This window comes from Podarcis cretensis (genome assembly GCF_951804945.1).
Source record: "Podarcis cretensis genome assembly, chromosome: 8".
Classification (NCBI taxonomy): domain Eukaryota; kingdom Metazoa; phylum Chordata; class Lepidosauria; order Squamata; family Lacertidae; genus Podarcis; species Podarcis cretensis.
Window position 1 is genome coordinate 33,823,258 of NC_137177.1, and position 15,037 is coordinate 33,838,294.

The 15,037-nt window shown below is 45.8% G+C and overlaps 1 protein-coding gene across 3 annotated transcripts in view; it reads right to left on the reverse strand.

Annotated features, from left to right (window-relative positions):
* Positions 1-15,037, reverse strand: part of ADGRB2 (adhesion G protein-coupled receptor B2) — a 170,446-nt gene that overhangs the window by 31,011 nt on the left and 124,398 nt on the right. For all 3 annotated transcript variants that reach the window (XM_079985251.1, XM_079985252.1, XM_079985250.1), the window contains exons 16-18: positions 9,805-9,931; positions 4,321-4,424; positions 3,645-3,747 (exon numbers count right to left, since the gene is read on the reverse strand). In XM_079985251.1, coding sequence (XP_079841377.1) covers positions 3,645-3,747; positions 4,321-4,424; positions 9,805-9,931 — 334 coding nt within the window. The remainder of the gene's footprint in view (positions 1-3,644; positions 3,748-4,320; positions 4,425-9,804; positions 9,932-15,037) is intronic.

Here is a 15,037-nt window from a genome sequence, read left to right on the forward strand (position 1 = left end):
GAACACAGCCCACCAGCTGTGCATTAAGGCCTTTCAGGGGCTTTGCAGCTCCCTTGTTTTGAACCTGTTGTTGTTGTTGTTGTTGTTGTTGTTGTTGTTGTTGTTTAATCATTCAGTCGTGTCTGACTCTTTGTGACCCCATGGACCAGAGTATGCCAGGCACTTCTGTCTTCCACTGCCTCCCGCAATTTGGTCAAACTCATGTTAGTAGCTTTGCAAACACTGTCCAACTATCTTGTCCTCTGTTGTCCCCTTCTCCTTGTGCCCTCCATCTTTCCCAATATCAGGGTCTTTTCCAGGGAGTCTTCTCTTCACATGAGGTGGCCAAAGTATTGGAGCCTCAACTTCATGATCTGTCCTTCCAGTGAGCACTCAGGGCTGATTTCCTTCAGAATGGAGTTTTTGAACCTGGCATGGCCCAAATATTTAGAAGCAGAGTGGCAGATGGGACACCTGAAGGCTGGGGGGGGGGGGGGATATTTGCACACACATTTGTTCCCCTCTAGTAGCTCTTGTTGCTTATGGTATTTTAAATATACTTTAATTTCTCTCTCAGAAACTTCAAATTGTAAACAAAGTCGAAAGAAAGAAAGAAAGAAAGAAAGAAAGAAAGAAAGAAAGAAAGAAAGAAAGACTATCCTCCTGTGCCCCATTACAATCACATCTAGTATCTTTGGAATGGAAACCTAACTAGGCCAGTGTGCCAGAGGTTCCCTACCACTGAGTCATAGGGTAGGGTGGCTGGGGAAACCCCACCAGATGGGCGGGGTATGAATTATTATTATTATTATTATTATTATTATTATTATTATTATTTACACATGCTAAACAGTGAGAAATTTACAAGATATTTTTCATTCCCAAAAGAGCATTGTTGATTACCAAGGATTTTTTTTAAAATCTAAACAATTGGGAAACTTTACAATCTGATAGTCTGCAGTGCTGAAAATTGATACATTTCAACTTACTTTGCAATAGTTTTGTTTGTTTGTTTTGCAACGCATGCTGGCAATAGTTGCTCAATCGCAATACAATTCTCTCTTTTGAAAACTAAGCAACTCCTAATTGCCTGTCTCCTGCTGCAGTCCAGAAGCAGCAACTCCCCCGGCCATTTCATTAACAAGGGTTTCATCCACCAAGGCCCAGACGTGCTAGCAGCTCCTCTGGCATACACGTGCCCCTCCTTGTACTACTCATGCCTGCAACATGCTTTCTGAGCTCCTCGATGTCTCTAGTACATCAAGAGGAAACGCTGCAGGGTGGTGATCTATTATGCACGAGGTCCCTTGCACAGCAATGGATGGGCTGCCTGGGGGCTGAGAGGGAGGCTGCAGCCACCTTTGATCTCCCTGGGCTGAAATTCACATGTCAGTTCTGGAGGATTTGCACTGGAGAAAGGATAGGTGTGGAGGGGAGAAGGGATGAAGATATGCTGCTCCCCAGATTGTATCACAGCAAATGGAACTAGAGCCTGACAGAGTTGTTTCCCCCCAGAGAGTCAAATATGGCATGAAAGAACAATTGTTGTTTTAGATGGGCACATTCTTTCCCTCCCTACCCCACTGGTTAAAGAGTTGCTACAGGTTTTGGAATGCCCTGAAACCTGCAAAACCCGTCACCAGGGATAACAGTTGGACACAAGAAATGAGTGTGTACACCACATAAAGTTCTGACTAGTACAAACATTTTTGCAAGCAAGCTCCTCTAAATTAATCAACTTCTCTGTGTTATTTTCACTGTCATATTGATCCACACATATTTCCCCCTAAAATATGCATTGGTGTGCATTATGTGAAGTGCACCGCAACATTTGGAGAACTGTGAAATTAGGCAGTTTCTCGGTAAAATGCAAAGTGAAATTTCTCCCCCATCACTAGTGGTGGCTGCTCTGCCCACCAGAGCTTTGGGTCCAAAGGGACCAGGAAGGCTGGAGCAGCTCCTCTGAGATTACAGTGGTGGAGTGGATCAGGGACCACAAGGGTGAGATGACTTTAGTTGGCACTATGGGAAGGGTGGGCAGTGGGAATGGTACAGTCCTCACCCCTTACATTTTAAGGGAGCTTGCTGAGGGCATCTTATCCTGGACTCCTCTCCTCCCCTGTAAAACTGCTCCCCCACCTGCAACTGATGCCCATATTCTTTCAAACCAACTTTTGCACAAACCAACTAGAAACAGAAATTCTCAGGCATTGAATTCTGTGCCCAAGCACTGCGTCTGTCTCTCTTAAATAAGAAACGTTTTCCAGCACACAGTGCTTTTTTACTCGGCTATGTAGCATGACCCCCCTTTTCTTCTTGGATGTGCAGGCTGCAGATAACCAAATATTGCAATTTCCTTCATGCAGACAAGCACTAGGGCAGGCTCTCTCACTCAGTATGACTCATCTCCAAAACAGCTGCTGCCTCCTTCCTTTCCTCTCAGTGACAATGATGTAGCTAGAGAGAGTTGGGGGCGATGGGGGAGGGGGGTGGGAGAAGTGACTGGGAAAGCTCCTCAAACTCTTTTGAGGTGGAACATATAAAGAGTTCTGGGTGGGCTGGGAGCTTCTCTAGGCCAGAGTTCTGTTCCCAGCTGCATTCAGCTTGCCTCTGGGAATCTGTGCCTTAAGGCACAGATAGTCTCTATACACCTTCAAATATCAGGTTCCAAAGGCAAACGAAAGGAAGACACACCATCAGAAGCATAACCTTGAGAGACGGGGGGGGGGGGGGGAGGCACACATTATGTGAAAAGCTGTAGAGAGGATCCCCTCAATATGAATTTAGAAGTCAAAATTAAATAGATATTCTTTATGAGCACAACTGTGTTTAAATATTTAAAAACAATGTATAAAATACTCCATCTGCTGGGTTAATATTTAACATTATATTATTTCATGCACCCCGACTAGGTTGATAAAGTACTTTTTAGGTGCTTACATGATACTATTAATATTATTTAGCACCCAATCTTGCCCAACTTTAAACTTGTAAATCCCACTGATCTCAGTGGGGATACTTAAGCTCATCTTTAAATTAAAGCTTGTCTGAAAGTTCTCCAACGGGACAGTTCAGCCTAATGCTGGTAACTTGTGGGGGCACTGAAACCAGTGCCACCTTTGCACACCTGTTGTTGCCACTTCTGCTATTTCACAGCGGCGGCAGCAAATGCCAGCAGTGACTACTATTTTCCCATATAACCCTTATCAGGGCCATGTTACATCATGATACAGCATTGCTTGGTAGACACCCTCAAAGGCCACTGAGCTGTTCCTCCTGTCACTTTTGCAGTCTGCAGATGGAGCCAAGAAAGTGGTGGAAGAGCCCATTGGCTTAAACCTCCCCACTGAAATCAAAGAGAGGTTCACGATTGCTTAACCTTAAGATACATCATTTCCCTATTGTTCCATTCAAATCTCCATCTTAATCAAACTGTAAAATCAAGGTATCACGCATTTCAAAAAGGTGGCCTTTTTATTCATATTTTGAATATCTGGCCCAAATTTTGAAAGTTTCCCTTTAGCTTTATAGAGAAGATGCGTTTTAAAAAGTGGAAGGTGGACAGATAGAAATCTATGTCAGAATCAGCATGGAGCCACGCTCTCAAAGGCTGAAACAAAGTGGCATGAGCTGCAGATGTCTTGCAAAGGAGTAACTTTTTTCACCTTACTGAGCATCTGGGACTGCCCCACCAGGATCAACACGTTGGAGGCCAGAATGGAGACACAGAAGTTCAGGAGAATGATGGAGCGTTCCGACTTGATAAACCTGCAAGAAAGAAAGTGATGGGGATGAGCAGCTTTGAGAGATACTTGGAGCACAGGGGCCAAATTGCACCCAACATTGGGGGGGCTGACATCATGCGCATGACATCACGTATGCAATCACAATAAAAGGGGTAAACGTAGTATTCACTATAGAACATAATTCAAAACGACTTTGTGAAGTAATGTATGGGTCTTCCTGGATTCAGCAGTACCTTCTCTATGCCTTCCCCACTCCCTTTAGGATGCTGATTTTACCGGGGGTCCCCCCCTCCTGATTCTATGGCCACACCTGTTTTGTTGCAGGCTTTTAAATGGTGCCCTAGTCCAGCAGTTCCCAATTAGCAGAACCCCTGTTTTTCAAAAGCCAAGCCATAGACCTGCTACTTATCAATGCCCCAAATTTCTAATGTGTGCAAGACTTTATTTCAGCTCAAATTCAGAATGCCATTCCCACCTCCCACCACTCCATTCAGAGAACTCTGTCACATCTCTACCAGGATTTTGGTTAACCAGAGCTAGCTCAAAGAGCAGTTCTCGAGTCTACTTCTAGCCATGAATAGCTGAGCCAACCTACCTCCAAAAGGCAGCGTAGATCACCAGGAGGGTCAACAAAGCCATACAAGAAACAGCACAACCAATCATAAGTGGGACAGAGGGGGAGCTGCCAGATTCCATGGCCTGCAAGAGTAGAAGCAGAAAATGGAGAGAGTGAGAGTGAGAGAGTCCCCACCCCTCACACAAGGTGAGCTAAGTCTGGCAGGACAGCTTACTCTATGGACTTAACCATTTGTTATATGAGGCTGGTTGTCCCACAGTGCCAGGCAAATGTTACCCACTCTTTCAAGTGCATTTTCTCTATTGCAAAAAGTCTAATCTTTGAAGAAAGTGAGTTTGTGGCACAAGGGCTCCAGCTCAACTCTAATTGCCTAAATCTGAATTTGCCACTTTGTGATTGAACCACATCTGAAAATAGCAACAATCTGGAAGCACTCTATAATGTTTTCCTTTCAATATGCAGTTCCTCCACTAAGGACCTGCTTCCCAGGGGAAGCTCAGCATGTAAGGAAGTCAGAGCTGGTTGCTGAAGCTCTGACCTCATGGTTCTCACAAGCTACTCTTGAGTTCCTGTACCAATAATTTAGGAAGTTTCATCACTGTAACTAAACCAAGTTTTACTGCCTGTGCAAGTTTGTTTTTTTATAAATGCTGTATGGAAAAGCACATGAATCTGACCTTAAGAGAGTTTGTAAGCAAATCATTTTTAGCTTACCAAATGTGTGGTCTTTTTCTAGGCTGGGGAAAAGTAACGATTTGGAACCCACAAAGGCATATTTAAAAATCTAACTGCCTACATTTCCATGCTTAATTTTGCTGCATATTTTGTGATTTTTAATCTCTGTTGGGGTTCTCTCACCAAAGAATACTAGCTCCAAACTTAGATCTTGGCACCCAGGAATTCTACTTTACATCTATATTTATTTATTTTTCTTGCACCAACAAGCACAACTTCATCTAACCACCCCATAAGCAAATAAAAATGAATGCTCAATGAATACCTGCTGTTCTCTAAGCCCCTGGAAACAAATCAGTATGACTGCTCAGCAGAAAGGTCACCTGGAAATGACCAGAGGTGTAATAGGAAACTGCAATACCAGTTTAACACCCTCCTCCCTCTTAGAAAGCAAAGAGTGGTTTGCCAACTGACTGGCAGGAGTAAAAGTGGCTAGATTAAAGATCTGGCTCCAAGATTCTTCTCATCACATTTGTTAATAACTTGGGACCAAAGTTTCATGCAGAAAGCATTATATACATGCGCATACACACAAATGTGGTAATTGTAGCTTAGTGATGGCCCTGGGAATTCTTGTTCCACTAACTACAACTCTTACGACCTTCCTATAAGAATCTGGCTGGCCCCTTTGAGAGCAAGTTGCTGGACTAGATGGGTATTTGGCCTGACCTGACAGCAATGCTGTTCCTATGTTCTTCCAGTTCCCAGGGTAGGGTTGGGTTGGGGGGAGTAGCACCGGAGAAGAATTATTACAAAACCAGTTTGCGCCTGGTCTTTGGTCCCTGTTGAGATGGGGCAGAAATGGGACAGCTTGAGGGCCCCTTTGGCAGGCATGTGGCTAAAGCCTGCTCCCTTCTCCGAAGTACAGCCCCTTCTCTGACAAGCAAGAAGCTCTGCATCTCTGAATAACCCAATCTATCCCTGCCACCTTCTTCTGTTTTGCTTCCTGTGGCACATGGCTTGAGGTCTTGGGTGAGGGAGGGAAAGGGGAGAGAATCCGTTGCCGCTTCTCTGCATTCCTCAAGGGTGGCTCTCCATCTCCTTGCCAATAGGGCATGCTTCCGGAATACCAATGACCCCGCCTGGGTAGGGGAGCATGAAAGAGGCCTGTGACCAAGGGATGCAAGCAAAGCTCCTCTCTCTCCCCTGCCTTCAGCGGCGTCGCCAGCGTGACAGAGGAGGATTCCCAAGCACGCCCCCAAGATGGTTGCCCATTTGCTTCTGGCACGGGCTCTCTATTCCTCCTCCCCATCGCTAAGCATATTAATGCTTTGAAGGCTCGCTAATAACTCTTATAAATTTCAACCACTCTAGCAACGGGCGAGCGTGGGGGGTGAGAAACACTGCAGAGAATAGATCCACATTATCTACGGCATTATCTACTTAAAGGCATCTGGAAGTGGGAAGAGTTCAGAGAGAAAGTAGGAGGGTGGAAACAATGGGAAGGGTGAAGGGGGCTGCTGAAGAGGAGAGCGGAGGAGGTAGGCACAGAGAGGAGACAAAGGGAGCAGATGTTGGGGAGTGGGGGAGGTGAGGAGTGGGAGAGAACAGTCACTGCCATAGGAAAGAGTTGGCGATTCAAGTCTTTCTAAACAGAAAACCTACGCCCTTGAAGTGTTTTGCAAATGTGTGTGGGAAGCTGACTCTCACCGCTCACTATTCAGGGAAAAGGTAACCTGCACTTTGCACATGTGCTGAAGCACTTTTTCAAATGTCTTCCTTCTCAGTGGTGGCAGGCATCCTGATGATGGTATGCTCTCCCCCCCCCCCCGAAGTAGCAGCCTTGGCATTTTGGTGCCATGTTAAAGCATATCTGTTTGCCTGGACATTTGCTGCAGTTGTTTCTTTTATACTGCAAAAGAATTTAATTCTTATTCTTTTCCCTGCTTTTATTTGCTGGATTATTTGTGTTGTATTAAAAACTATGGCAACCTGCCCTGGGATCGATCAACTGTTGAACAGCGGGTTAAAAATGCGTGTGATATGGAATGAATTTATTTTAGGTATTTATAATCCATCCTTTCACTCAGAAGTCCCAGGATGGCAAACAATAATATTAGCATCACAATTAACAGTAATTATTTGATTATCACTCTTTTTAATATTTTCAAATATGAACCGACCAATTAAATCAATCTGAAGCCTGCATAATAGCACCAAACAGAGCTTTGTTTAAATGTCTGCCACCTCCTGCCCATTCCCTCTCAAGACTTTGACTGGACACAGACTCTTGCGTTTTCCCCATCAGCCAAACTACTTTTGTCTCATAGCACTTGTCTGATTAGCCCTTGGTCCAGTCTTTGCCAACCTGGTCCCTTCCTTTGTTTTATGCTACAAATTCCATCAGTGGGTTGTAGTCCAAAACATAGGAAAGGAATCAGATTGGCAAAGGGTGATTTAGCCTGATGAAGAGTTCTGGAGAACTTGAAACCTTGTCACATTTTGTTAAACCTTGTTAAACCTTGTCACATTTTGATTGACCTATAAAGGAAATCCTCTATTATGGACGTTGTGATTTTTCTTATGGGTCCAAATGGGTCCAAATGGCTACCTTTACTCCCCACCAACTTAAATATTATTTTGCATCTCCTTAGATCAATGAGAAGAGGAATACAAGACTCTGAGTGGGGTACAACGGCAGTGGGAAGGGATGGCAGAAAAACTGGGCAGAAACTGGCAGAAAAACTGGGGAGCGGAGCTTGTTGATATACATTTGCAAATTACCACCCCACCCTCCCCAACTACAGCTTGAGGCTTAGCTATCTCTGTTCTTTTGCATACTGAACGTTGTTATGTGTGTACAGAGTGTGTGTATCACTGTCCCTTAATGCAAGCCCATCGCTGGCAGGGGCCTAATGGTTGCCATGGAAATGATATAGGTTTAGCTCAGGCTGCAAATAGTTATTGTAAGGCCAGCATGAAACAGCCTTCCAAAATTCTCCACCCTATTTATGGATGGCAAAAATAGTGTGGGTGTGATTTTACCAAATATTTTTGGTTGAGGGGACAAAATTATTATTATCGATTATTATTTATTGGACTTATTAGTCACTAACTGGCGATGTGGAAGAAAGAAAAATCAGAAAATGGTCTTCTGTGACATTTCACTTCTGTTAACATAGAGCAAAACTGTATTGTTAGCTCACACTGATGACCAGAGGAAGAGATGGGCTATGAGAGAATGTCCGGTACTCGTAAAGTCCAGCTTGTTGCCTTTCTTCAATAATATTCGGTTTGTTTTCTGAGAAATTTCAGCCTACCTCTGGGTTTAGGCCTAGCTGGGAGGCTGTGTCTTCCCCTCAGGCATGAGCCACAGGCCTTGCTTTCACAGCCTGCCCCATGAAAGCAAGGCATTCCCTTCCTCTCCACCCCTTCAGTACTGTTTTTTCTAACTTTGGCTCGAACATGCCCTTAGAATGTTTTCAAAAGGTAGGGGCGGTAACATGACAGAGGTGACTGCTTATTTGCAAAAGGAAAAGGAAATGAAGTGGTGTCAGAGTAAGAGATCTGTGAAGTTTCTGGGTATGTATGCACAAACACATGAAAGAAAAGGCACCCAGGGAGAATTTAGGGATGCTTCAGGGATATGATCTTGGTCAGTTCTGATAAAATCTGTTATGTTCCATATCTCTAGACTAGAGTGTGGATGAGAATTTGGTTATCCACTGGTTTTTGAACATCCCAAATGTCCCAATACAGCTCTCGTTTTTTTAAAAAAGTATCAAAAACTCATTTTTAAATGTGTACTTTTGAGGGATGATGTTTAAAAATGCATTCTTTGAGAGGAATTGTGTTTAACACAGACTGTTTGAGACAGACTGATCCATCTATATCTCTAGAAGAAATGAGTACATCTACTATTTTAACAATAATGGTAACGCTAACAGCAACAACACACAATAACACTACTAATAAAAACTTGGTATTTCTATCAATACTTTGATGTGTGAAAAATGTTCCACATAATAATACCTCAATAATCCTTTCAACAACATTTTAAGGCAACTCATTGTAAGACATAATAAACAACATTTCATTATTCTCAAATTGCAAGATTGAGGCTGTGAGATTGAGGTATTGTGTATAGCAGTGGCGAAGATTTGAACCAGGGAACATTTGAACCAGGGAACTTTCCACACTTTTAAACCTTACCTCAGTAATCCTTACGGCAACACTTTAAGGCAGGTCAGAATTCTTATCCCCCAAATTGCAGATTGGAAACTGAGGCTGACAGCTACCTGGTGAATTTACAGTGGGCGGAGGTAAGATTCGAACCAGGAGACATTCCAGCTCACATAGCCCACACTATCAGACTTTGCAAAGAGCTCTCAGGGACAAAGGTAAAGAGAGAGAGAGGTGGTAGACAAGAACATGCACAGGGAATCTGGGTAAGTGTTCAACAAAGTTGTGGGTGTGCACATGCAACTAAGCCTAACCACCCTGCAGGGATGCAACCTTTTGATCCAGATCAATAGTAGGCTTGTTGAAAATTTCTCATCCCTTAACAACAGTAGACCTCCATAAAGCACACAGTACCTCTTGCAAACTCACAACTTCTTCCCTTAGCACACATGCAAAGCTGAATGATGAGTTTGTGTCCTGTGAGCCAGAGTTGCCATTGCTCTTGTCTGGCTCCTTACCCTGCCACCTTTAATTTGGCTATCAGGCCCTCCTGTCTCAGGGTTGGGCCACCTCCGTTGGTGGGAGGCAGGAATGTGGCACTGGCCGAGAGCCCAGCCTGCTCTCCCTCATTCTGTCAAAACTTACCAGGTCTTTGGGCAGTTGGGCGATCACAGCAAAGGTGGAGAGCTGGCTGCAATGGCACTTGGTGTGAGCCGAGAGAGTTTCCACCGTCTGGCAGCTTTCGGTCTCCCAGTTCCCAGCGCCAACCTCCCTGATTGATGGAATGCGAAGGAGAAAGGAGAGAGAAGGAGAGATTTCAAATGATCAAACACTCACACAGCCCACATCCCTTCAGCGCATTGCCTGCATTAACCCTTTGCATGGCACGGCCCTAGTGATGCACTGGGTGAAGCAGGCTCTCTCTCGCTGTGTGTGTGTGTGTGCAAGTCAGGCACCAAGGTTCTGTCTGAGCGGCTTGCTTTATCTCCTGACCCAGTTGTTGGGGTGAAACGTCTCCACTCCCTCCCCATCCTCCGGCAGAGATCTCAGCCCAGTGCCCCCCCCCCCGCCAATCCGCTCCCGGCATAGCCCTATGTTGCTACAGACTCATTTCCCTGGTGGGGAAGATTGGGGGACGGGGTTGTTTGTTGCTATTGCAGTAAGCATTGATTTAATTTGAAGGTTGATGCCGACAGGGATTTGGGAGAGGGAGAGACTGAGATGGGCATGGATTCTGGACGAAGGGGTGTGTGTGTGTGTGTGTGTGTGTGTGTGTGTGTGTGTCAGGCAGGGGTTCTCCATGGTTTAGAGACAGTTAGTTTTCTGGCCTGCTCAGCAAACAGCCAAGGGTTGATACAGGCTGCTCTGGTGGTTTCATGTTTGCATGATAATACAGCACAAAGATGGAAACCTCAAGCAAATTGAGGAATGGAGGGAGAAGCAGGAAGCAAATGTACAAAAGAAGGGGGAAAGGAGGGTATTAGAAGAGAATGAATTTCTGTATTTGAAACTCCCTGATGAAGGATCTCAGGTCTGAAATGCACTGGACATTAAACTTTGTCTGCCAACCCTTTGTGTGAGCATGATAGGGGAGGGGCAAGGCTACCATCCAAGAATTGAGAGGGGCCACAAAAGCTTCTGAGAACTAAATGGAAACAGCTGATTATGATTGGACCCTGTCTCAAACACGACAGTTAGCAGTACATTCCTCAGTCTGCATCATAAGACAGTAGTGAAGATAGTCATGTACAGCTTTTTTCTTTTTTCTTTTTAAAAAGGTATGTTTATGTGCTAGAGATCCCCCCCCAACAGTGCAATTTTTTCTAATGAAACAGACACTTGATCTTTCACACAAAAGCCTCCAGTGTGCAGAGCTGATGCTTCAGCTGAACATCTGGATGTGACCTTAATTCCATCCATATTGCAGTATTTATCTGGGCTGCGTCTACGGACACTAATTGTTGCCTGTGGCTAGAAGTGGATCAGGGCAATTATGGGGTGATTGTGGGCTGAAAGGGAGGGGGAAGGAGGAAGGGAGGGGTGCAAACAGACTGGGGCAAAACCTCCCCTCCCCCATGAAGGGCCAGTGACTTCCAACAGAGGTGGTCAACCTGTGGCCTGTGTGTCCCCTGATGCCTCCTGAAGGTTCCCCATTCTTCCATCACAGTACAGGTTCTTCCTTTCTGTTACATTCATCCTCATTTTTTCCTGGTATGCAAAAATGCCCCACTGCCACACAGCTCTCTATGTAGTTTTAAAACAACTGGAAGGGGAAGTATTCATGCACCCAGTTGTTTCAGAGCAAACTGGTAGGCTCTACAGATATGTGTGCATGTAGCACACTAAAATCAGAACGGAATAATTTTCACTTGCTTTCCTTAACCCTCTTCACTTCCTTCCTGTCTCTTTCGTGGAAGCGCTTTCTCTGAGCCTCTTCCTCTTCCCTCTGGAGATTCAGCTCTGCTTTGCCCTGTGCATGCTTTGTCTCCTACCTCTCCCTTTTGCGCACAAGCAACGTTCGAGACTGAAGCCCAGGAGGAAAGAGCAGGCCCACAGCACCCTGAAAGCCCAGAGCAGGCCTAGAGGGGCACATAGACTATGTGGGGTAAGGCTGCAGGCCACATCTGGCTTGGGACTTTCCCCAGCCCTTGGCATTATTAGGTGCCCAAAAATAGCCTCTCAAAAATGACTGACATTTAGTTTGGTACACCGTCGGCTCAAATCTCTCTGACATTGTCATCTCCTATTCATGTTTCCATTTCAAGCTTCACATATTGCAGCAGCCTTTGTCAAGGTAGTGCCCCCCAGAAGTTTTAAGATGAAACCCCCATCATCTCCAGTCAGTGCACCCGCCTAAAAAAAGGATAGTCTCTGTGGCCCTGATGTCACTCCAGCTGACTGGGGTAGTCTTGGGAGAAGCATTGGAGAAGGTGATGGCTCAATGATGAAGTGCATGTATTCTATGAATGGAAGCCCTGCCATGTTCAGCACTCAGCACTGGCCTTGGAGAACTGCTGCCAGCCAGAGCAGATAGTATAAAGCTATGGAGATGGAAAGTGGCATCATTCCAGAACAGACTATTTGTCCAGTATTGCCTATTATGGTGGTTTTCCCAGTAGTGAGGTATGGAAGTGAGAGCTGGAACATAAAGAAGGCTGATCGCCGAATAATAATAATAATAATAATAATTTATTATTTATACCCCGCCCATCTGGCTGGGCCTCCCCAGCCACTCTGGGCGGCTTCCATAGAAAGCAAAAACACAATAAAATATCACACGCTAAAAACTTCCCTGAACAGGGCTGCCTTCAGATGTCTTCTGAATGTCAGGTAGTTGTTAATCGCTTTGACATCTGCTGGAAGGGTGTTCCACAGGGCGGGCGCCACTACCGAGAAGGCCCTCTGCCTGGTTCCCTGTAGCTTTACTTCTCGCAATGAGGGAACTGCCAGAAGGCCCTCGGCGCTAGACCTCAGTGTCCGGGCAGAATGATGGGGGTGGAGACGCTCCTTCAGGTATACTGGACCGAGGCCGTTTAGGGCTTTAAAGGTCAGCACCAACACTTTGAATTGTGCTCGGAAACGTACTGGGAGCCAATGTAGGTCTTTCAAGACCGGTGTTATATGGTCTCGGCGGCCGCCCCCAGTCACCAGTCTAGCTGCCGCATTCTGGATTAGTTGTAGTTTCCGAGTCACCTTCAAAGGTAGCCCCACGTAGAGTGCATTGCAGTAGTCCAAGCGGGAGATAACCAGAGCATGCACCACTCTGGCGAGACAGTCCACAGGCAGATAGGGTCTCAGCCTACGTACCAGATGGAGCTGGTAAACAGCTGCCCTGGACACAGATTTGATCTGTGCCTCCATGGACAGCTGTGAGTCCAAAATGACTCCCAGGCTGCGCACCTGGTCCTTCAGGGGCACAGTTACCCCATTCAGAACCAGGGAATTCTCCACACCTGCCCGCCTCCTGTCCCCCAAAAACAGCACTTCTGTCTTGTCAGGATTCAACCTCAATCTGTTAGCCGCCATCCATCCTCCAACCGCCTCCAGACACTCACACAGGACCTCCACCGCCTTCACTGGTTCTGATTTAAAAGAGAGGTAGAGCTGGGTATCATCCGCATACTGATGAACACCCAGCCCAAACCTCCTGATGATCTCTCCCAGCGGCTGCATGTAAATGTTGTAAAGCATGGGGGAGAGGACAGAACCCTGAGGCACCCCACAGGTGAGAGCCCAGGGGTCTGAACACTCATCCCCCACCACCACTTTCTGAACACGGCCCAGGAGGAAGGAGCGGAACCACTGTATGACAGTGCCCCTAGCTCCCAGCCCCTCAAGACGGTCCAGAAGGATGTTATGGTCGATGGTATCAAACGCCGCTGAGAGATCCAGCAGAACTAGGAAACAGCTCTCACCTTTGTCCCTAGCCCGCCGAAGATCATCAACCAGTGCGACCAAGGCAGTTTCAGTCCCATGATGAGGCCTGAATCCCGACTGGAAGGGATCCAAATGGTCCGCTTCTTCCTCACCAGTAGTGAGGTATGGAAGTGAGAGCTGGAACATAAAGAAGGCTGATCGCCGAAGAATTGATGCTTTTGAATTATGGTGCTGGAGGAGACTCTTGAGAGTTCCATGGACTGCAAGAAGATCAAACCTCTCCATTCTGAAGGAAATCAGCCCTGAGTGCTCACTGGAAGGACAGATATTGAAGCTGAGGCTCCAATACTTTGGCCACCTGATGAGAAGAGAAGACTCCCTGGAAAAGACCCTGATGTTGGGAAAGATGGAGGGCACAAGGAGAAGGGGACGACAGAGGACGAGATGGTTGGATAGTGTTCTCGAAGCTACCAGCATGAGTTTGACCAAACTGCGGGAGGCAGTGGAAGACAGAAGTGCCTGGCGTGCTCTGGTCCATGGGGTCATGCAGAGTCAGACACGACTAAATGACTAAACAACAACAGCATATTATGGCTGGAAGTAGCTCTCCAGGATCCTAGGCAGAGAAGACTCTTTCACATCACCTCCTACCTCTTCCTTCCAACTGGAGATCCTAGTGGTTGAATCTGGCATGCAATGCAAGTGCTCTTTGGCAAACAATGCATGTGCTCTACCACTAAGCTACATTCTCTCTCCCAAACTAGAAGCAGCAGTCATCTGAATCAGTATAATAGAACTTAACGTGTTCAGTGGAAAACAGAGGCATTGACTCCTTTCATTCACAGTGCCAAGACTTTTATCTTGTTTACCTACTCCACACCTGTTGGGGAAGCAGTGGATATTGCTGGCTGAGTAGATTGTAAATTCTATGGAGGTTTCAGCATCCTCAATAACCACAGACTGCTGCGGCTGGGACCTCCAATTTCTTTATTCGGCTAAAAGGGAAGCATTCTTTCTCTGAGCTGGAAGAAGCACTGCAGCAGAAATGCAATTTTGTTTACTTGTAAACTGCACTGAAAGGATTTGCATCCTGAGAGGCAGGATGTAATTAATTGTAATAAATAAATACATGGCTATGATGTACGGCAGAGATAGTGGCAACTGCTCTTTCTGATCTCAGATGTGCAGATACATCAGAAGAGCTTCTGCTTCACCAGCACATTTAGCATCTGCTGGCACAGAAAACTCCCCTCTCTGGTCACACATTTCTAAATGGTTAAGAAGAACTGAGAAGCCATTTTTTAAGGGTCAGGCACAGTAGGAAGATGCTGTATCTATGCTGTATCCATCAATAAGTATAAAGGATAAGATGGGAGATATTCTGGATGGGCCAGAAGATGGAGCCAGGTCAAGAGGAGAAGAAGGGGTTAAAAATCAGACATGATGGGTTTTGTAGGATTGCCAAACTTTAGAACTTCAGTTTGTGTTAAGATGAAGGCAG